Source organism: Malaclemys terrapin, chromosome 14 (assembly GCF_027887155.1).
Source record: "Malaclemys terrapin pileata isolate rMalTer1 chromosome 14, rMalTer1.hap1, whole genome shotgun sequence".
Lineage (NCBI taxonomy): Eukaryota > Metazoa > Chordata > Testudines > Emydidae > Malaclemys > Malaclemys terrapin.
Genome location: NC_071518.1, coordinates 2,831,266 through 2,852,260, shown reverse-complemented (window position 1 = coordinate 2,852,260; position 20,995 = coordinate 2,831,266). Strand labels below are relative to the sequence as shown.

The 20,995-nt window shown below is 59.3% G+C and overlaps 3 protein-coding genes across 4 annotated transcripts; 1 reads left to right on the top strand and 2 right to left on the bottom strand.

The window, feature by feature from the left end:
* Positions 1-1,382: 1,382 nt before the first annotated feature.
* On the bottom strand, positions 1,383-3,817 carry DERPC (DERPC proline and glycine rich nuclear protein). Its single transcript, XM_054048926.1, has one exon. It carries the CDS (start codon positions 3,815-3,817, stop codon positions 1,850-1,852), a length of 1,968 nt encoding a protein of 655 aa, XP_053904901.1. The 3' UTR covers positions 1,383-1,849.
* Positions 3,814-7,984, bottom strand: CHTF8 (chromosome transmission fidelity factor 8). 2 transcript variants are annotated; one of them, XM_054048930.1, is made up of 5 exons: positions 7,850-7,984; positions 6,489-6,590; positions 4,619-4,655; positions 4,240-4,357; positions 3,814-4,038 (listed from the first exon to the last, which is right to left on the bottom strand). In XM_054048930.1, the coding sequence occupies exons 3-5, from the start codon at positions 4,639-4,641 to the stop codon at positions 3,814-3,816; spliced, it is 366 nt and encodes a 121-aa protein (XP_053904905.1). In that variant the 5' UTR covers positions 4,642-4,655; positions 6,489-6,590; positions 7,850-7,984. The 2 variants fall into 2 exon arrangements, with proteins under 2 accessions (XP_053904905.1, XP_053904904.1); XM_054048929.1 differs by lacking the exon at positions 6,489-6,590 and having other exon boundaries at positions 7,850-7,930.
* Positions 7,985-8,112: 128 nt separating this feature from the next.
* Positions 8,113-19,512, top strand: UTP4 (UTP4 small subunit processome component). The gene is made up of 16 exons (XM_054048921.1): positions 8,113-8,288; positions 9,160-9,351; positions 10,329-10,413; positions 11,094-11,183; positions 11,568-11,779; positions 12,149-12,320; positions 12,423-12,514; positions 12,984-13,080; positions 14,010-14,074; positions 14,898-15,020; positions 15,284-15,443; positions 15,942-16,048; positions 16,312-16,407; positions 16,972-17,157; positions 17,913-18,023; positions 19,308-19,512. The coding sequence occupies exons 1-16, from the start codon at positions 8,130-8,132 to the stop codon at positions 19,422-19,424; spliced, it is 2,064 nt and encodes a 687-aa protein (XP_053904896.1). The 5' UTR covers positions 8,113-8,129; the 3' UTR covers positions 19,425-19,512.
* Positions 19,513-20,995: the final 1,483 nt, after the last annotated feature.

The window sequence follows — 20,995 nt, the reverse complement described above, 5'->3', positions numbered from 1 at the left end:
CTGCCATGAGCGAAGGGAACGCCAGCCCCCGGCCAGTTAGTACCTCTGCTGAGCAATGCAAGGTGCTGTGCTGGGGGCTAAGCTGGGGCCAGCCCCATGGAGTATTTTTGCATGTTGGCTTAAGTCCCTGTGCTGCTACTGAGCCGGGTTTAGCGGGCCAGGGGTTCCCCTAGTCTGCGGAGCTGCAGGGCAGAGGTTCCAGAAACCACCCCCATCCCATCCAAGAGGGACAGGAGTCGAGCTGAGAGCACCCCCCCAGCCCGCAGGGACTAACCTGCCAGGGTGCCAGGCTGCTCAAGGCTGGGATTCCAGCCGCTGGGCCAGGCTGCTTGTCGGTGTGGGCAGTTACCTCAGGAGAGGGGATGCTCCCAGTGCTGTAAGCAGCAGAAGGTTGCTTGCTTTGCACCCCTCCTTGAGCTAATCACGGCTGCTTTGCTCTTGGGCCGGGTCCAGTCAGCTCTGTTCCCCGACTTCCGTGCTTTCTTCTGAGGGAGGGCCCCTGCGGATTGTACTCTATGGGCTGCTGGAACCGGTGCCTCTCCCTGCATGTCACTGCAGCCTCCCCTCCCCTCCGGTGCTAGGGGGAGGGAGCCTGGCCTCCCTGGGGTACGTGGAGGCCTGAGCAGGGCCCTGGCATTGGATGTAGGCCACCGGTATGTGCTCCCTTCTGGGCCTGGGAGAGCAGCTTCCACCCCTGCCCCACCCAGCAGTGTCCCCACATCCTTGTGTCTGGTCTGGCTCCTGGCTGCACCACAGCTGTCTTCCCAGGCCCTCTTCTCAGGGCAGAGCCCTTACTCCAGGTGATTTACTCCATTTAATACAAGGTTTTTAGGAGACTTTTGTAGCTCTTTGGTATTTACACTTATTGCTACCATTGTTTGTAAATCTATTTATTTTTTACCTGCATTTTTTCATTTTTTAAAAGGTCTGTTTTTATATCGCAATGGATTTGTCATAATAAAGAATTTGCACACAGGAAGGCTGGGGGTGTGTCTTGGGGGGGCAGCTGCCTTCTTGGCCCTAGAAATGAGTCCCCACCCATGTCAAGAGCAGCTCTGCCAGGAGCCTGGCTTGGTAACTGAGTGCCTCCCTAAGGGCCATGTTCATGAGAAGCAGGCCACCTCAGCCTACGCTCCTGCCCCCCAGGCTCCTGCAACTACCCACGCAGGGCCACTTCCTCCCTTAGCCATGCCCTGCAGGGGCCTGAGGGGGGGCAGGGGGCTCACCGTGGAGGCAGAATTCCCAAGGGTTTGCTCCAGTAGCTGAATACCAGCTGACCCATGCTGCTGTAAAGGGGGCTCAGTGTCCCTAGCTGAGGCAGGGTTGCTTCTCCTCTCCCCACCCCAGGGCGCTGGGAGGACACAGAGACAGTGCAGGCCCACTGACTCTCCTGTCACTTTTATTCAAGGGGCAGGAAGAAGGAACACAAAACCAGCACAAAAAGTCAGTTGGCTCTTGGCTGAGCAGGAAAGGTGATGCCACCTGCTGTCTCCACCAGCAGCTGGGTGGTCGGGGTTACACCCATTGTTTCAGTTCTGAGCACTAGTGCCAGACCGAGGAGATGGGAGCACCTGGATTCCCTGCTGTGCAGGCAAGGTGGTAGGGCTGGAATCGCTGGGCCTGAGATCTGCATTCTCTGAGGAGTGCGTCACAGAAACACAGTGCTCCACCACATCAAGGAGGATGAGAGGCTGCTGGCCTCCAAACCCTTGGAGTCCGGAACCCAGCAAGGCTCTAGGAAAAGCTGAGACTGTGCTAGGCCCCAATTTGTTGGCAAGGCAGGTGGCAGGAGTATGGCTGCACTCTTGATCTTCTCTCTGAGAGCCCAGGGTAGGGGGTCAGGAGAGAATCAGCACCACCGCAGCCTGGCTGTGTTGTTAATGGGAGATGGCAAAGTCCCATTAGGAAAGAGGACAGCTGGGTTCGCAGCCATGGGGCCAGCTGGCCTGGGGCAGGGAGTTGGGTTTGGCCCCAGGGGGCCAGGTGGCCTGGGGCAGGGAATTGGGTTTGGCCCCAGGGGGGCAGCTGCTTTGGAGAAGGGGACTGGGTTCATGCTCTGGGGCTCACCCACCCTGGGGAAGGGAGTCCGGTTCACACTCTGGGGACCAGCTGCCCTGGGGAAGGGAGATTGACCCAGGGGACCAGTAGGTCTAGCATCCAGCATGACAGGCCCCTGTGTGATGGGAGCTGTGTTCATGCCCAGGGAGCCAGTTCTTGGAACTGGAGCTGGGCTCATGCCTAGGAGGCCACCAGCCCTTGGGCTGGGAGCCAGATTCATGCCCAAGGGTGAGCCACCCCCTGCAATGGTAGCTGGGGTTGCACTTGAGGGTCCTCCTTCCCTTGGAAAGGGGAATGGATTCATAGATAGGGGGTCAGCTGGTCTAGTGGTGAAGAGGCCAGTCCCCCTCGGCATGGGAGCCAGGCCCAGGCCTCCAGTCCCCCTTGGCATGGGAGCCAGGCCCGGCCCCAGGGCTCCAGTCCCCCTCAGCATGGGGGCCGGGCTCGGGCCTAGGAGGCCACCTGCCCTCACAATGGGAGCTGGGCTTGGGCCCAGGCTCCCAGTTCCCACTGAGATGGGAGCTGCATTCGGACCCAGAAGACCACCTGGCCTGGGGATTGAAGCTGGGCTTGGGCCCAGGGCTCCAGTGCCCCTTGAGATGGGAGCCGGACTAGGGCCCAGGAGGCCACCTGTCCTTGTAATGGGAGCTGGGCTGGGGCCCAGGAGGCCACCTGCCCTAGGAACGGGACCTGGCCTGGGGCCCAGGGCTCCAGTCACTGTCGGGACGGGACCTTGCCTGGGGCCCAGGGCTCCGGTCGCTGTCGGGACGGGACCTGGCCTGGGGCCCAGGGCTCCGGTCGCTGTCGGGACGGGACCTGGCCTGGGGCCCAGGGCTCCGGTCGCTGTCGGGACGGGACCTGGCCTGGGGCCCAGGGCTCCGGTCGCTGTCGGGATGGGACCTGGCCTGGGGCCCAGGGCTCCGGTGCCCCTTGAGATGGGAGCCGGACTAGTGCCTAGGAGGCCACCTGCTTTAGGGATGGGAGCGGGGTTGGGGCCCAGGGGCCCACCTGCTCTTGGAAGAGTAGCTGGGTTCTGGCCCACAGTGCCAGTGCTCCTGGGGGTGGAAGTTGGGTTAGTGCCAAGGAGGCCACCTGTCCTTGGGGTGTGAACTGGGCTTGGGCCCAGGAGGCCACCTGCCCTTGGTAGGGGAGCTGGGCTTGGGCCCATGGCTCCAGTTCCCAGCAAGGTGGGAGCTGGGCTAGCACCCAGGAGCCCACCTGCCCTGGGGAAGATAGCTGGGTTTGGGCCCAGGCCTCCAGTGCCCCTTGGGATGGGAGTCGGGCTAATGCCCAAGAGGCCACCTGCCCTGGGGAAGGGAGCTTGACTTGTGTCTGGTGGTCGGGTCCCCCTTGTGCTAGGAGCACAGTTCTGGCCCAAGGACATGGCCCCACCGGGCACAGTAGCTGGAGTTGTACCCAAGAGGCCACCAGGCCTTGGCAGGAGAGCCTGGCTCATGTTTTGGAGTTCAACCCCTCTTGGGATGGGAGATGGGCTTATGCCCAGGAGTCCGGATGCTCTAGGGAAGGGAGCTGAGTTTGCCCCCATGGGCCCAGCCCCCCTTGGAAAGGGAGCTGAGTTTGCCCCCATGGGCCCAGCCCCCCTTGGAAAGGGAGCTGAGTTTGCCCCCATGGGGCCAGCGCCTCTTGGGAAGAGAGCTGAGTTTGCCCCCATGGGGCCAGCCCCCCGCCCTCGGGACAGAAGCTGGGCTCGTGTCCAGGGGGCAGGACGCTCTCTGGTATGAGGCCGGGGCTCTTTCATACTTTCTTGGGCACGTTGGTGATGATGGGCTTGGGGCGGGTTTTGAAGAGGAGCTTTGTCTTGATCAGAGCTGTCACCAGGTAGTGGGCAGCTGCCCCTGTGGGGCTGCGGTCACAGCCGTGCTCACTGGCACCACGTTTGGTGAGGACGGCGAAGGGCTTCTCCAGGCGCACTACCTTCCCATAAAGAATGTGATGGCCCACGATGAGCACAGGGACCCCCTTGGGAAAGAAGAGATAACAGGCACAGGGTCAGAGCCCTGCAGGGACCAGGCTCCCTTCCTTTCACTACAGCCTCCTTACCCCTTCCACAAGAAGATGGACATCAGAACCAGGTGCAGCCTTCGTGGGAGCTGCCGTGGCAGAGGACTCCCTACAGCTGCTCTCCCAAGCCTGTAAGGAAGGTAAGGAAAGCTCCCTCACCTCTCTGGTGTAATGCAGGTCTCCCAGGAGGTTTCCAGCCAGTCCGGTGCTGTAGCGAGCCTCAATCTCTCCCTGCAGCTCCATCAGCACCCACTCTGCCAGGCCATCAGCCCCATCACTGAAAGCAAAGGGCTGGGGGTTACAATGTCCTAAGGGTCGAAGGGCCAGGAGGGGGATATCCACACAGAGGCTACACTACAGAAAAATGTGGCAAGCCAGATCCACTAGCTCTCTGGTTTCTGTGCAATATCCGGGTTTAGACACTGACCAAGGGCCTTGCTGAAGCGTGTTCAGACCCCAGTGGGACACAAGCTAGCTCAGAAACTGACAACTCCTCACTTCCTCACACTAGCACAGGAAGGAGTCATGCCACACTCACCTGGAAATCACAATCTGCACCATGCTCCACTTCTCCTCTGCAAATCGAAGGAGACACAGATTCATCAGCAAATGGGGCTGAGGGACCAGGCACCTGGTCTGAACCTCCTGGGCCACTAGGCGAGAAGTGACCACCTAGCCGTACCTGGGGAGGGGAGGAGTCCACTCTCTCCTCACTGCCAAGTCTCATTGTTTGAACCACTTATGGCACAGCCCCCAAGGGCTCCCTTTGAGCCCTAAGCAGCCCTTCAGATGGGAGCTCCCCATTGATTCACAAGGGGGAGTGATGGGTTGAGCAGCGATTATTTTGTATTTTACTGCCACCTACTGCCAAACTCGGATAATGTTCCGGACAATGGGTGATGGGATATGCACAATAGAAGCGACTCAATGTTGTGCTCCCCAAAACAGCCAGAGGGAGTCTCCCAGAAGCAGGGAGAATCACCAAGAACATGGCATAATGACCTGACTGCAAGGGTAGCAAGTGGCTGGCACATACCTGACCCTTGAGATTACACTCCAAGCCACAAGATGTTTGTTTGATTGTAACAAACAACGGAAGAGGCTGGACTACCAGATGGGATGTTCCAAGATCATTTTCATTGGAAACAACAGATGGGATTTGAACACAGGCAGATGAGTGACTAATGTGTGGCTCCACCAGGCCTCCCTTTTACACAGCACCACACCGTCTCAAAGCCAGTTTGCTTAGATGGTGGATGTCATGTCAGCAAAGTGCTTAGAAGAGGCATCCTCCAAATACCTTATGGATCAGCAAGACTGTGTAGTTTCCTTGGCTGTTTGACTCCTGTCTTTTACTTCATTATAGTTAGCATGGTGGGACCTGGATCCCAACACCCCTGAAGCAGAGCTCAACCAGCCCAGGTCCCACTGCCAACCAGCCCAGACTGCGAACATTCTCCTGTAAAGCTAGAATTAAACTATCTTATTGTCTGTAATTCAGGCAGCCTGAAGTGTGTGATGTGAACTCCCCCAGACTATTCAGCAGTGAAAGCTGGGTCCATGGGAGTTTGCAGGGAAAGGAATTTTCACTAATATCTCAGACTTCTAAGTATTAATCTCTACAGAGGCTAATTAATCATTTCTTGGAGATGGATATATTAGGATAAACTCATAACAATAACATAGACTCTTGCAATTTAAAACTGGAAAAGCTCCTTTTGCTCCCACCGAGTCCATCTCCCAAGGGCCGCAGCAGGAGTACTCCATGCAGGACGTTTTCTAGGGCTTTCTCTGAGCTAATTTAAAGTTTCCCAAATGACAAGATTTCTGCCCCTTCCTTGGGAGTCTTCCATGGCCATATACATCTCACTGTCACTAGCTCTTTCCTTCCAGTCAACCTGAAGTCCCCCTTGCTTAATTTCATCCTATTCCTCCTACGTACATCCACCTCTGCATAGGAAAGTAACTTCTATCCCCCCTTGGTGTTTACACTCTTTAGATACGGGAAGATGTATGTCCCCCACCTTTATTGTCACATAGCCAAGTTAGTTCTTATATTCTTTCCTCATAAATTAATCGCTCCAGCCACTTGTTTTTCTGATCTGAATTCCCTCCAATTTGTTAATATCTTTTGGACAATTTGGTGCTCAAAACTGAATGGAACATTCCAGGTGTGCTTGCATCAGAGTTGTGTAGGAAGGGGCTATTTTAAAATGATTATTAAAAAATTAAACAGATCTATCTTATAGCATTTTCCATCCTGAATCATTCCACTTGCATTACAAATTTTAATTATATACACAGTGGAATCACAACACAGGCCACTGCAACACAGCCACCTCTTTGGTGGAACAAGTAGCTGTTTGACTCGATTAGTGGAAATCTTTACTCTCTAAAATGTAACTTACTTTCACAGAATATTCTTATTCCCAGGAAAGGGAGTTCCGTTACTAATAATCCTCCTTTCCTCTGCCTCTTGTTGGCATTTGCTACAGCCAGACTTGAAACTCCTGCATAGAAACACTCCCTGTTTGCAATTGCACATGAAACATCAGACTCCCAAACCCTCTCATGACCCGCCTCCTATTTAATCCTCCAGTACAGACATTCTAATCAGGAGCCAACCGTCTCTGCAATGAAACTAAGGCAGTGTGGGGAAATGATACTTCCCGTGGGGACAGTACAAAAATGGATGTGCCCCATAAAACTCAATCAATACTGTGATTGGGTCCAAGGCGCTCTACAGCCTACAGGCTGCTGTCCTGAGCCATACCCAGGCTCAGTGTGACACAGAATAAGGGAGGGCTTCAGACCTCAGCCTGGGAATGGTGGCCATAGGCTGCACAGTTTCTCTTCATGCCACACCCCAGTGAGGTTCTACCCAGCTGTACCCTCATGCCTCTGCTCTCCTTCCTGCAGCCTGGCCCAGCCCCCTGCCCCTACCCCAGCTTCTCTAGCCCTTCCCTCACCACCCTCCCTCACCGGAGCCCCTTCGCTAGCCCCTCCCCCACCACCTTCCCAGAGCCCCTCCCCCAGCCTTCCCCTCCTCATCCTTCCCCAGAACCCCTTCACTTACCCCTCCCCCACCACCTTCCCACAGCCCCTCCCCTCCTCATCCTTCCCCAGAGCCCCTTTGATAGCCCCTCCCCCACCACCTTCCCAGAGCCCCTCCCCCAGCCCTCCCCTCCTCATCCTTCCCCAGAACCCCTTCACTTACCCCTCCCCCACCACCTTCCCACAGCCCCTCCCCTCCTCATCCTTCCCCAGAGCCCCTTCACTTACCCCTCCCCCACCACCTTCCCACAGCCCCTCCCCTCCTCATCCTTCCCCAGAACCCCTTCACTTACCCCTCCCCCACCACCTTCCCACAGCCCCTCCCCTCCTCATCCTTCCCCAGAGCCCCTTCACTTACCCCTCCCCCACCACCTTCCCACAGCCCCTCCCCTCCTCATCCTTCCCCAGAACCCCTTCACTTACCCTTCCCCCAGCCCTTTCCTCCTCATCCTTCCCCAGAGCCCCTTCACTTACCCCTCCCCCACCACCTTCCCACAGCCCCTCCCCTCCTCATCCTTCCCCAGAACCCCTTCACTTACCCCTCCCCCAGCCCTTTCCTCCTCATCCTTCCCCAGAGCCCCTTCACTTACCCCTCCCCCACCATTTCCCCAGCCCCCCTTCACATCCTCTCCCCCCCCCAACATCCCTGTACCACCGCCCCTCCCCCCGCCGGGCCCCCACCATCACCCCTCGCCCCGGGGTCCCTCGTCCCGACCTGCAGGAGGGGCCGTCGACGCAGCAGGCCCTGGCGAGGGAGCAGGGGCCGCCTGGTCACCCGGCAACAACCGAACCTCCCGCCGCTGCGCACTTCCGCCCGGCCGGACCCTTCCCCTCGCTTCCGGTTCCGGGTTGCAGGGCGCGCACGTGGGGAGGAGCTGGAGGAGGCGGAGCGAGCCGGGAGAACCTCTCCTTCCCCCGCCGCCTGCGCGGGGCCTCCCCGGGGCGCAGGGTCGGCTCAGGCCGGCCTGGGTGCGGGAGCCGGGAGCCGGGGCGGGATGGGGGAGTTCCAGGTGCACCGGGTGCGGTTCTTCGCCTACGTGCCCGCGGGGATCCGCTGCGTGGCTCACAGCCCCCGCTCCGCCCGCCTCGCCCTGGCCCGCACGGACGGCGCCCTCGAGGTCTACAACTTCGCTGCGAACTACTTCCAGGAAAAGGTAACGGGCCGCCCGGAGCCGGGGTGGGGGTCCCGCCTCCGGTAAACCCATGGGCAGCCCCCCCCCAGAGCTGCCATCCCGGCCCGAATCCAGCCTGTGCCTTGGGGAGAGAACCGGGGGTGGGGGGAGCCCTGGCTGGAGCCTGAGCGCCCACTGGGGCGTGCGTGGGGCCGGGAGAAGGTCCTAGCCCCCCCCACCCCCCCGAGCAGGACACCGGCCCCCCGCAGCTCTGGGATTTCACCTGCCCCAGCCGCAGTCTGGGCCCCGGGGCACCCTGAGCGGGCAGCTGTCACCCTTGCCTCGTGTGTAGCACACAGCGGTGAGTGTCAGTGGCTTTGTTGGGCTTCAGCTTCTCGCTCACTATGGCACGGGGGGTCTCTCCAGCTAACCAAGCAACCCCCCATTGGCGAGATTTCATACAGGGATGGGAATGGAACATTCCTGACCCCCAAAGCCCTGGGGTGATGGAGGAGTCAGAAATGTGCCCGAGGGGGGGCCTGGGAGCGGCTCCGGACAGTGTTCCGGGGCTGGTTCAGCCCAACCTGCTTGCCCGGGGCCCAGTGGCTTCGCTGATCTGGCCACGGGTTGGGGGCTAGTGGAGGGGCTTGGGGCCCGTCCCAGCCGGCTGCGCTAGAGGGAAGGGTACAGCTGTACTGGCTGCCTGGGAGTGACTAACCTCTACTAGCTGGTGTAGAGGGAGCACTGACTGGGGGCGTTCTCAGCCCTGGCCCTCCCACTGGGGATTGAGGTAGGGGAATTCCATAGGAGCAGAGGATGGGGGACACAAAATGAGACGTTGTCCTGGGCTGTCTGAGCCCGGGTCGCTGCCAGGGGAAGCAGGATGGTGGGATTCATCTGGGCATCTTTTCAGGGTATCCCAGGCCATGAGACGAGATCCACAGAGGCGCTGTGCTGGACAGCTGGGGATCGGCTCTTCGGAGCAGGCCTGGGCGGCGACATCAGCGAGTATGATTTAGAGAAGCTGCGAGTCAAGTACTCCCTGGATGGCTTTGGGGGCCCCATCTGGAGCATGGCGGCTGATCCCAGTGGCACTCAGCTAGCAGTGAGTACCTCTGGCTGGAAGATCCCGGGGAAGCCTGCCAGCTCTGTAGCGTGGTTCTGCCATTGGGCCAGGATGTCACTTCTGGCTCCTGCTGGCCTATGGGGCAGATGAGGTCTGCCTCCCTTGCTGCTGCTCCCAACTAGCAAGCTCCCTGGTGTTCTGAAACCCAGGTGCATACTCGGATTGTCTTCAGTGCTACACTGCTGTCCAGCCTCACAAGGCATGATGGACCGGGTCTGTGGGACTGCTTGGTGCAAGCCACAGACAGTGCTGAGATTAGGGGAGGGGGAGAATGAGAATGAGAATCATACATGTTGGTTCCGGGGAGTGATGGAGTGGGGACTGCAGAATCTTCTTCCCCCTGTCGTGGGTGGGTGTGCAGAGCCCCTTCCCACTACCACAGATGGCAGTGTGGGGTAGGGACTGTGGGGCTCCGCTCCCCCCCCCGCTGATGGGCTGTGAGCAGTGCATCTGGGCGGGGGCTGGGGGTGGGCATAGAGAGCCGGGTGGGTGACATAATAGTTGAGTGGTGGTGAGCTGTGCCCACGAGGCCCAAGGGCAATTTGTTCTCAGAACTACTTCAGCACAGAGTCCGGGCTGCCCAGCCCCGGGCCCTTCCAGAGCGCAGAAGGGGCTGAATGTAAATCTCTGACCAGCAGGAAGCCGAGTTGTGGTACAATCTCTTCCCCTTGTGGAGATGGAGGTAGAGGAGTTCTGTGTGCTAAGCAATACTCCTCACCAAACAGTGGGGCAGGCCGGGCTGGCAGTGCGGCACCGTCCTGGCCTTGCTAGGTCGCTGTGCCAAGCACTCTACTGTGCTGGGAGCTGAACTGACTTTGCTTCTGAGCTTCCATGTTCAGGCAGTTGGGGAGCCCGTCACTACCTGCCCTTGGCAGCAGACAGGTGGGACGTGAGCCAAATAAGGGCTTTAATCATCTCTCTCTTGTGTTGTCTCCTCGCTCGCCTGCCCTCCATAGGTTGGCTGTGAGGACGGGTCAGTGAAGCTTTTCCAAGTCTTGCCTGATAAAATCCAGTTTGAGAGGAGCCTGGACCGGCAGAAAGGTAGATTCGATGGGGACAGAGCATGGCAGAGGCTGATGGGGAAAGCTGTGGTTGGGGGGAGTGATGAAGGGGAGGCTACAGAATCTACTTCCCGCTCCCTTTAAATGCCCCAAGCCTGGTCCTCCGCAGCTCTCTCTAAAGCCTGCCCCGCCTGCCCTGGGTCAGCCGTGGGACTTGTGTTCTCCATTCCGAAGAAGCAACTAAGATGAGTTGAATCTGCTTCAGGTGGGACCCACTGCCACCAGGGAGCCCTCCAGAGGCCCCACACTGTGCAGCGGGAGTCACAGTCTGCCCTCTTCCCTAGTCACGTGGCCATGGATGGGGTCTTGTGGGCGGAGGGCAGTTAAAAGGGACAATGTGGTCACTCAGGAGTCCAGGGTGTGGGTGTGGTGACGGGGAGGCTGGTGCACACCTCTCTGAGAGAAACGTGTCAGCCTCCCATGGATCCAGCTGGCCCTGCTTCCGAACGGTCCTCTAGCTTAGCCTGTCCCAGCCCTGTACCCTCGCCCCTATTGGGAAGGCACAGCACCTTCTATTTCTGCCACCCCAGGCTGGGGATTCTGCCCCGTGGCACTGCCAGGCAATTGCTGAGTGCAGGCTTGCACTGAAGGGTGGGGGTGAGGGGCATTGCTCTGGGTTGGCTCATGTGAGGTCTCCTTCCCTGCTGTGTAATTCTCCAGGGCGTGTCATGTCCCTCTCCTGGCATCCCTCTGGGACCCGCATTGCTGTTGGCTCCATCGACCTTCTCCGAGTCTTCGACGTCAAATCAGGTGACTAGGAGCGCCCAGCAGAGGCACGGTGGGGAGTGTTAGCGTCCAGGTGCCCCTGAGTGCCGGATGTGCTGGTGGGATGTCCACGTGGGCCGTGTGCTCGCCCTCCCATTCCTGCGGCCCGGCTGCTGACTCCCTTCCCCCAGCAGAGTTCAGCTGCACCAGACAGAGCCAGCTGTGCCCTGCGGACTCCAGGCCAGGTGGGGTTGCTGGTCCATGTACCGGGCATTCCTGATCGCCATGGAGGAGAGAGGCTTGGAGCCTGGCATATCTGTCATGTTAACGAGGGGCCCAGCTCACGCACCCTGCCCCCACCCTGAGCTGTTAGCTCCCCATGGCCCCAGCCCCCCTCTCCGCTGCTATCCGAGGTTTTCCGTTTCCCAGGCCATGCCATCCAGCGGATCCTGGTGGACCGGCGCCTGCAGGGGCTGTACAGCCGCGAGTGCGTGGTGTGGAGCGTGGCGTTCCTGTCCAGCGGCACCATCGTCAGCTCCGATTCGGTGGGCAAGGTGCAGTTCTGGGACTCGGAGAAAGGAACCCTCCTGGAGACCCACCCAGTCAGCAGCTCGGCTGTGCTGTGTCTCGCTGTGTCTGAGGTAGGGAGGGCCTGGCAGCTCCTGGGAGGCCCGTGCGTAGGCTGGGCAGAGGGGTGGTGACCACGTGGGCTCTGCGCAGGGACGTTCGTAATCTGGGATCTCACCCCTTATCTGCAGCATCTTCTGTGACACTGGCTGACCCAGAGCAGCTTGGCCAGGAGCCATCCCCACCTGGTTAAAGGGCACTGCAGGCTGCTGGGGTGGACGCTGCACTGGCTGGGAGCTCGCCCATCTCCCACGCTCTTGGGAGCTGTTGGGCTCTGTCCAGTACCTAGTGCGATGGGGGTTCACTTCCCTTCCCTTCCCTTGGCACTTCCCAGCCCTTCACTGTGGGCACGGCGAGCTATGGCTGTTTGGTTCCCCCCCCAGGAGGAAGACAGCATCGTGGTGGGCACTTCGGAGGGGGCGGTGTACCAGTTCCAGCTGCTGCCGGTGAAGTGGGGCAGTGCTGAGAGCAAGTGGGTGCGGACGAAGCCGTTCCAGCATCACACCCATGACGTGCGGGCCGTGGCACACAGCGCGACAGCACTCATCTCTGGAGGTACGGGGTGCGGAAGCTGCACCAGCCTAGAAGGGGGGCTCTGATCGCTTCTGGGCTTGGCTCAGCACAGTTTAGCCACCTGGTTGTCTCCTCCTCTTTCAGGCCTGGATGCCCAGCTGGTGATCCGCCCGCTCATGGAGAAGGTGCATGGAAAGGGCTATGATGCTGCCCTCCGGAAATTCACCTTCCCCCATGTGAGTGCCGCGCCCCGTGAGCTCTGCCTCGGTACCCCTGCTCACCAAGTCCCTTGTCGGAGCCACTGACTCCCGTTTGCTTTAAGGTCCCCAGAAATGCAGACCTGGGTCACTCCTGCTCTTGGGGTTGCTCAGACTGTCAGCCTGGTCCCTCTTCACCCTTCCCGGTTCCAGTGGGGTGCTGTGCTGGCTGGGGAGTCCCATTGCTGGGGGTGGCCCGTGCCACTTGCTGACCTGCTGGGGAGAACGGGCATCAGAACGTGCTGAGTGACAGTCTGGAGCACAAGAGGTGCCTGGCCGGCTTCCCACGTGCCATGCAACGATCCTGTGGGTGCCCATCACCCTGGGGGGTTCTGCACCCACAAATAGGAGCTGTGCATGCTGGGCTGTCCGGCCGCTGGCCTGGCTTGCCTCGCCCTGCCCTGTTACCTGGGGACCTCGTAACTGTCTGACTGTTGGTTGGTTGCAGCGACGCCTCGTCTCGTGCGCTAAGAAGGCCGGGCTCCTCCTCTTCCAGTTCCCCCAACACCTGGAGCTCTGGAGACTCGGAGCCACCAATTCCGCAGGTAAGACCACATGAGGGCTCCCAAGCGCTGATTGAAAACCAAATCTGTCCTTGGGATCTGGCAGAGTGAAGTGCCCGAAAGGGAATTTCTAGCAAATCAATGAAACGAGTCCAGTGCAATTCCTAGGGGCGAGTGTCAACGTCACCAACCCCCTCCTCCCCTGCGGTCTCTAACCGGCCCCCTTTTGTCAGCCTTGGCAGAGAGGGCAACGATGGCTGTGCCTTGCCGGCATGGCCTGCAGGAAGTGCCCACCGCTGCCGGTGTCTCTCGAGTGTGTCAGTTTCCAGCAGCTGAGTCCAGCCTGAAGAAGGTTCCAAAAAGAGAATGCTCTTGGCCTAGGAAGTCGAGATGTAGTTTTGTGACTGGAGGGTCAAAGAGCCCCTGTCTTGGCCCCACTGAGACTCCTAGAGCCTGGGAGGGGCCTGAATGGATTGGCTTCAGCGTAACCTCTTGCCTGTTAATCAGCTGTTTCAGCCACATGCAGGGGCCTAGGTAGCATCCTGATAATTGACACTAGGAAGCGTTCCCCACTCTGGGCACAGGCTGGAGGGCTGGTGCCACTCCCCTCTCTTGCTTGCACATGGCAAGCAGAAATCATGTGCTGCCCACATAAAACCACTGTACTCAATGTCACGTGACACGCCAAATCCCTGGTGTGCCAGTGTGTGTCACGGAGGGTTGGCACAAGTGCCGGGAATGGTTCAGTAGAGTTCAGTGTGGCAGAGCTGAGCCATGGGGTGGGCACCTCTATGGGCAAAGCTCCCCCCTCCTGCTACGGTTCCCGTCTTGTGGGAGGTGCTGGATGCCGGCCAGGACGGATCATCAGCAAGTCTCTCCCCGTCTGTGCCGTGGAGGGTTCGGTAGTGACCTGAGTTGTGCTGAGCTCCTCAAGCAGTGTTGGCACTAAGTGCTCTTGGTTCTTCTCCCAGGGAAGGATGGTGATATCCTGCCAGTTTCCCGTGCCCCTGAGCACTTGCTGCAGCTGAAGAGCAAGGTAAGGTTGAGCAACTTCTCCAGAGGGGGTGCCACCTCCCCATTGCCCTGGTGGCTGGGCCTGGCCTAGGCCCCAGCTGTCCCCAGCTATAAGTTTTCACATGTGCTGCGCCTGGGGTGGCGTGAGAGTTACAGGAGAGTCAGAGAGAGTAACAGTGCGGCTTGGCCACTGAGCGAGCCTTGCCCGGTCTGTGGCCTCCCTGGCCCAGGGCACTTCCGAGTCGCTGGCAGATGCTGTGAGGCAGGAGCACTGTGCTACCGGCCCGTTCTCTGAGTCCCGCTGCACTGCGCTCCCTCGTGGCCGTGTCTGCTGTCGAGCCCCTCTGGGTACGGGAGCTAGAGGGCGCCGAGTGGGTTGCCCCGGCTGCCGCAGGGGGCAGGTTGGGGGCTGGAACGCTCTGCACAGAGCATCGGGCTCTGACAGCAAGGGGAGACCGGGTGGTGGGGAAGGCAGGCCCTGCCATCCCACGGGCAGCTCTCGCTCTCTGGCCAGCCCTGCCTCCGCCCTCTTGCTGGGACGAGCTGCAGCTGATTTGTCTGGTTACTGAGAGTCCTGGTCCCAGAGGGGCCCAGCATGTGACAGTCCCACAGCGAAGGGCAGATGCACCCCACACTCCCCAGGATGTGTGCGGGAAAGCATGGCTGTTCTGGGACTCCTTCCCATGGGGAGAGCCCCTCTGACCTCCGCAGTGCAGTTCTGCTGGCAGCTGTTCCCAACCGTTAAATGAGGGCACCCGTCTGCGTGTGGGGTGCAGGTACCTTTGAGGCTAATACAGAGGGTGGCTGCTGGCCAACCCAGCCTCAGCACTCTGTGTGGTTCCCAGGGCCCGGAGCACATCTGTTGCAGCTGCATCTCGCTGTGTGGCAGCTGGATCGCCTATTCCACGGCCTCCAGGCTTCATCTGCACAGAGTGCACTTGGAGAACGGCAGCGTCAGTGTCAAGAGGGTGAGTACAGGCCCTGCTGTCGGGGGCTGCCCTGACTGACCGTTGCTGATGTCACAATGATGGGGCGGCATTAGAATGGGTTCTGTGGGATTGCGAGTTGTGTGATGGAGTGGGGGAGGGGAGACCGCGATGGGAAGGGAAGGACCTCGGTCCAGTGCCCCCTTGTAGCCAGTTGGAGGGCCATGGAGCCCTGAGCAGTGGGTGTGCCTTGCCATCTGCATGTAGGAAGTGAGCGCTGACTCCGCTCTCCTGCCCTCTCCAAGGTCTCCAAGGTGCCCAAGCTGCTGTGCTCAGCCCACCAGCTCCTGTGCTCCGCTGACTCCACCAGTCTGTTCGTGGCCTCCGATCAGGGTGCCGTTCATGTCCTCAAGCTCCTGGAGCCAGGGGGCTGCGGGCACCTGCAGACCCTCCGCCCAAACTCAGGTATGCGCTCCCTGCAGCTCCTGGGTGGCTGCAGGTGGGAGCAAATTTCAAAGGATCCCCAGCTCTCCCCAAACCTGTGCCTGGGGCAGTAGGGGAGGCTAGCCCTGGGCTGAGCCATTCCAGCCCCACTGCCTTCCCTGGGGCTTTGCTGGTGGGGGGGCATTTTTTCCCTGGGGCAGCCTATGAACGCCTACCCCCCATTTGAGATGCCCAGAGTACCCTGGAGCTGTTCCCCCTCACTCCTGAAATGGAGCGTGTCTCGTCCACCCTCCCTCGGACTCTGCCGGGTTTGCTCACCAATCTGCCCCCAGTGCCCTGATGTGACCTCTGCCGAGGTCACTATGACTAGGTTTATGCACCCCTAGGAAGAGCCTGGTGGGGGACAGCGATCCCCTATGGCTTTGGGCCGGGGCTGGATTTGGGGTGCCCTGCACCTCCATGGGGCTAGAGAGGAAACGACTGGTGCTGAGCAGTGTGGCCGCTCTGACTCTCCTGCAGGAAGCGCCGAGGCTGTGTACCTGCTGGCAGCGAGTGCGGACGGGGACTGGCTGGCTGCCGCTGGTGGGGACTGGGAGATCAACATCTACAGCCTGAGACACTTCAAGGTGAGAGCGGTGTGAAGGGTGCCTCCTGTGGTGGGAGGGTGAACCTGCATGTGTTCTGGGGGTTGGCCATAGCCGGGAGACCAGCCGACTTGGTGCATGGGCTCTTCGGGGCGCTCTAGCTCCATCACTGCCTTCCAGAGGGCAGAATCCTGGGAGTGTCTGCTGCGATCTGGTGTCCATTGCAGCTTGGACTGTTTGGACACTGCGAGCCTGGCATTTCGGTCCCGCGGACGTCCGTATCTCACCCTGTCTTCTCTTCTCAGCCCCACTGCACGGTGCCTGCGTACAACTGCGCGGTGACTGCCCTAGCCATTCACCCCGTGACCAATAACCTCGTCATCACCCACTCGGACCAGCAGGTAGGAGCTGTCCCCTGGGTCTCATCTCCTGCACAGGCTTCCCAGGCTCACCTGCTGCTCCGCTTCCCGTTAACTGCCCGTGCTTGGGCAATACGGACTCCATCCCGCCAGGGCGCCGTGCCTGCCCTCAGAGTTGGTTCCTTGGGTCCAGGCTCTCAGGAATGAATGCACCCCTTAGACTGGTTTGTGGGTCACTGTTGCAGTCGCTGGAGTTCCAGTTTAGGGACGTTGGTATTTACCAGCCACAGTCCAGGTGTGAAGTTGGCAATGTCTGATGTCAACCCCGTGACAGGGAACTCTTCCCATTGTGGGCACCATCCTTCTTGCTGCCAGCTGAGTGGTTTGGGGCTGGACTGGCCGGGACAGGCCACCAGTTGCCTCAGTCCTAGAGGGGAGGCTGGGTCAGGTCAGCCCGGGCTGTGGGGTGGTGGAGCAGCCCGGCGGTTCCTGACTGCTCATCTGGCCTTCAGGGGAAGGGTGGAGGAGGGACTTGGCCAGGGGTATGTCCGTCTGTGTCTGGGGCTGTAATCCTGTTTCTTCCCGCCCCTCCCCTGTGCTCTGCAGGTGTTTGAGTTCAGCATCCCCGACAGAGAATACACCACGTGGAGCAGGAAGGTGCAGCAGCACGGGCTGCATAAGGGTTGGCTGGAGCGGGACATGCCCATCACCCATATCGCCTTTAACCCCAAGCAGCCAGCGCACATCCTCCTCCATGACACACACATGTTCTGCATCCTCGACAAGTCACTGGTGAGCCCTGGCCCTGGGTCACTTCTGTGAAGCAGTTTGTGGTACAAGGTGGGGCGAGCAGGGAAAGCTGTTCTGCCAGTTAGGGCCTTGCCCCACTGGGTGTCTGATCAAGGGACGTTCCCTGGAGCGCAAGGCGATGGGCATCCCCATGGGCGTTCAGCTGCGCGGCAGCTCCTGTGACTTGCACAAGCTGCCTTGTTAGCAATGGCTGAGTCTGGGAAGGGGAGCGCTGCAGGGGAGTATGTGGAGTGTGTCTCTTTCCCCCCTCCTCCCCCCCAATGGGCTTTCCTGATACCTTCTGACCTGGCTCTTGTAGCCGCTGGTGGTGCTTGGCCTTAGGGTGGCAGGTCGCACCCCTGGCAGGCATGGGGCTGTCACATGGGCCTGGTGCCTTAGCCCGGGATGTTAGTGTGCCAGTTGGTTTGGGAGGGGCAGCAGCAGGTTGGGGAGTAATGCGCTGAGTATGCAACCGCACAATACAGGGGCTTGTCCTGTCACGTGCAGGATGGGGAGTTCTCCCTGTTTGCAGCCTGTCTTTAGCATAGCCTGTGCCAACGGACAGCTCCCCAAGGGGCTTTGATCTCGATAGAATGGCTGTGCCTGTGTGCTTGGCCTGTCCCACCAAAGCAACCCTCCCCCCCCCCCCCCAGAGAGGATCCTTTGTTGGGTGGGAGCAGCGGGAGGAGTGGACCAAACAAAGGGATGGGGGGCTTTGTGGAGTGTGCTGAGACACACACTGTGGGCTTTCTCCCCAGCCTCTCCCCGACGATGCAACCCCGCTGATGAATCAGACTAGCTTGAAGCAACTCTCAGAGAAGGCCAGGCGGGGCCATGCTCACGCCTTCAAGATCTGCAAAAAGTACCAGGTGAGTGTGCTAATGTGAGGGCCGCCTCTGGGGAGGGATGGGCGGCTGCCTGCTGGGCCCACAGCTCACCCCTGCAGCCGGGTACGGGAGCCAGGAGAGCTTTTCCTTGTGTTGGGAGGTGCTGCGGTGCAGCTCTTCCCTAGTGGGATGTTTACTCCCTGGGGACTAAAGCCAGAGCTGAGATTCCAGGATAGCAAGATCAGCCCCTGGGTGCCCTGCTAGCTGGATGGCTCTGGAAACACCAGGGTGGTGCCGGAGAGCTGAACTCGATGCCCATGGGTTTTGAGGTGGGAGTCACGGCTGCTCCAGCTGGCTGACACATGGAGGCTGGAGCAGGCTGGATACACCCGTTCCCTGTCAGTCAGTGGAGGGAGGTCTGGGATCTGTTGGAGGAGGACTGCGCCTGTCTAGCCCCTGAACTCTCCCCAGGGTCAGTCAGTTCTCACAGGTGACGTGATGCTGATGGGACATCGCACGTGCACACATGCTCTCTGGTGCTTCGTATAAAACAAAGGCTTGAAACGTGCTGCCAGCCATGGGAGTTGGGTGTAACCCTCCCTCCCTCCCTCCTGCAGGGTCTTGGGCAGTAGGGGCAGATGCTCAACTGCCCCAGGGTCTGGTGCTGCGTTGGAGCTGCGTCTGTTAGATGTTCTGACAAGCTTGTGGCTTAACTCTGAGCAGCCACCCCCACGTGCAGCTGATCCAGGCCATTTCTTCGGCCTGCCTGGGTGCCTCCGGGAGAGGCTCGGAGTCCTGCTGAGAGGGCCTGAGACAGCACTTGTGACCCGGTGTTTCTGACCTGAAATCTCTCATGCTTGGGAGGGTTAGGGGGGTGGTATTGCTTCTCTTTCAGCTCCTTCCCAGCAGGACAGACCTCTGGGATCTCCCAGGCTCGCTTACCAGCTGCTGGGTGTGCATTTCTATGAAGCACGTCCCTTCTGCCTGCTGGGTCGCACAGACCTCTTGAACCAAGCCAGAGCTGCCTTGCTGGAGGCTGGTCACTACGGAGCAGTATGTGCCCACCCCATTGACCTTATACAGCAGTAGGTTGAGAGGACTTGATTTGAGGTTATGGGGCTGCCTGGTGTAGGGAATTGCAGGGTTTCAGAGGATCTTAGGTTGACGACTGCTCGTGTTCCTGGACCCTGTGGCTAGGAACTGGTCTGGCAAGGCTGCTGGAGAGTTGATTCATGTTACTGCAGCGGCTCCTGGATGCACTTGTCAGAGCTGCTTATGCTGTTCCGAGAAGAGCTTTAATCTTGTCGCCCTCTTCCTGCCCTGCAGCCCCTGCTGTTTGTGGACCTGCTGGAGGAGGGCTCCCTGGTGGTGGTGGAGCGGCCCCTGATGGACATCAAGACACAGCTGCCCCCACCTGTCCAACAGAAGAAGTTTGGCACCTAAGAGCGGAGCTGGGTGCTCTGCCAATGGAGACTCTTTGTACTGTTGCTTCCCTGGGACACGCGTAATAATAAACCCCTGCTGTTCTGTAGGCCTGTGCTGTCGAATCTCCTCTGCCCTGTTGGGCTCCCTGCTTTCCTAGCAACTGAGATGGCTCCAAGGTCAGGAGGGATGGGCCCATCAGCACTCCTGGGGCTTCTCTCATCCCCATCTGACCCAGCAGAGGCTGGACCTGCCCCCAGTCCCCACTTCCTGGAGGGTTACACCAATCTCTCCCCCTTTTTGGTAACCGTCGACCCCATGCTCGCGGTCAGCAGTGGCTTTATTGCTCTAGGTGCTGGGGCTCCTCCCGTGGCACTGACCACCAGCAGCGGGGCTGGTTCATGGGCTGATCCCAGAACTGAGCCTGGAAAGGAACTCTTCTCACCATGTTTAATGGGGACACCAACACCCACTGGTCGCTGTCGGGACTGGAAGCCCCTTGAGCCAGGCTCTGCGCAGGTGGAGGAGGAGACATGATCCCTGTCCCAAAAGACCTCCAGCCTAAATTAGATGCTGGAATCCATTTTGGTGACACCTCGGCACATTTTGGACCTTCCCATCCACTCCTCTGTGTCTTGCTGCTGGGCTGCTCGCTATGGGGGGTTGGGGGGGCCTCTGCCAGATGTAGTCAGTTCTTGCCCAAATTCATACCAACAAATATAACCACTTCGGCTGGTGCCAAAAACCCTGCATCAAACCAAATTTCACACCCAGTTCTCCCTTTGTAGACAGTGACTAGCTCTGACGGGAGGAGATCAGGGTGATTGGAAGCAGACCAGGCCAGAGTTCTTTTAGCTGGTGACCTGTATTCAGATGCCTGTACCTGGGGGTGGGTTGAAATGCAGTTTCTGGTGCATGTTACAGTGTTGGTGGCTCTTTTATAGAAGGCAGGTGCTCGCTCGATTTAGGTTTGGTTTGTGCCTAATTCGCTGCTAGTGCCATGATCAAAGTCACTGCGGTGTGCCTGGGCAGGGACCCTGCTTAGAATGTAAAAAGAACAGGAGGACTTGTGGCACCTTAGAGACTAACAAATTTATTAGAGCATAAGCTTTTGTGGGCTACAGCCCACTTCTTCGGATGCATAGAACATGGAACTTGCACGCTTTCGTGTGCAGTTGCCTATGCAGTATTTATGGGCAAGTGTACAAATCTGGGCCTAGACGGAGCTGCAGGCAGTTCTAGTAACTCAAGAACACTGACTGGCTGCTGCTGGCTTGTCTAAGCGGCTCTGGGGTAACCGTTCCCGGGCTGTGTGAGTGCCCGGAGTAGATGTCAGTGCTGCACGTACAGGTAGTGACTTGTTGCTGTTGTGTACATGCTGTAGCTACCTGGCTCTCGCTGCCTGTCTGCTGCTGCCTGCACTCACATGTCCCACCCCAAAGGCAGCTGCAGGCGGCTCCTTGTCCCCTCCAGGCCTCTCACCCCACCTCCTCTTCCAAGCCCGCTTCCCTCCCCCTCCCTCTGCGTGCCCTTGCACCTACCTAGTTCAGCATGGCCACGTGCACCTTGACTGGTGGTAAAAGACCACAATG

What these genes read in the sequence shown, in the direction of transcription:
- DERPC (XM_054048926.1), bottom strand. Translation starts at nt 3,817, where the DNA reads ATGAAAGAGCCCCGGCCTCATACCAGAGAGCGTCCTGCCCCCTGGACA.
- CHTF8 (XM_054048930.1), bottom strand. Translation starts at nt 4,641, where the DNA reads ATGGTGCAGATTGTGATTTCCAG. An exon ending in GTGCAGATTGTGATTTCCAG is followed by an intron (nt 4,358 to 4,618) that starts GTGAGTGTGGCA and finishes CTTTGCTTTCAG; the next exon opens with TGATGGGGCTGATGGCCTGG. An exon ending in ACCTGCATTACACCAGAGAG is followed by an intron (nt 4,039 to 4,239) that starts GTGAGGGAGCTT and finishes TTCTTTCCCAAG; the next exon opens with GGGGTCCCTGTGCTCATCGT.
- UTP4 (XM_054048921.1), top strand. Translation starts at nt 8,130, where the DNA reads ATGGGGGAGTTCCAGGTGCACCGGGTGCGGTTCTTCGCCTACGTGCCC. An exon ending in AGTCTTCGACGTCAAATCAG is followed by an intron (nt 11,184 to 11,567) that starts GTGACTAGGAGC and finishes TCCGTTTCCCAG; the next exon opens with GCCATGCCATCCAGCGGATC. An exon ending in GACAGCACTCATCTCTGGAG is followed by an intron (nt 12,321 to 12,422) that starts GTACGGGGTGCG and finishes CTCCTCTTTCAG; the next exon opens with GCCTGGATGCCCAGCTGGTG.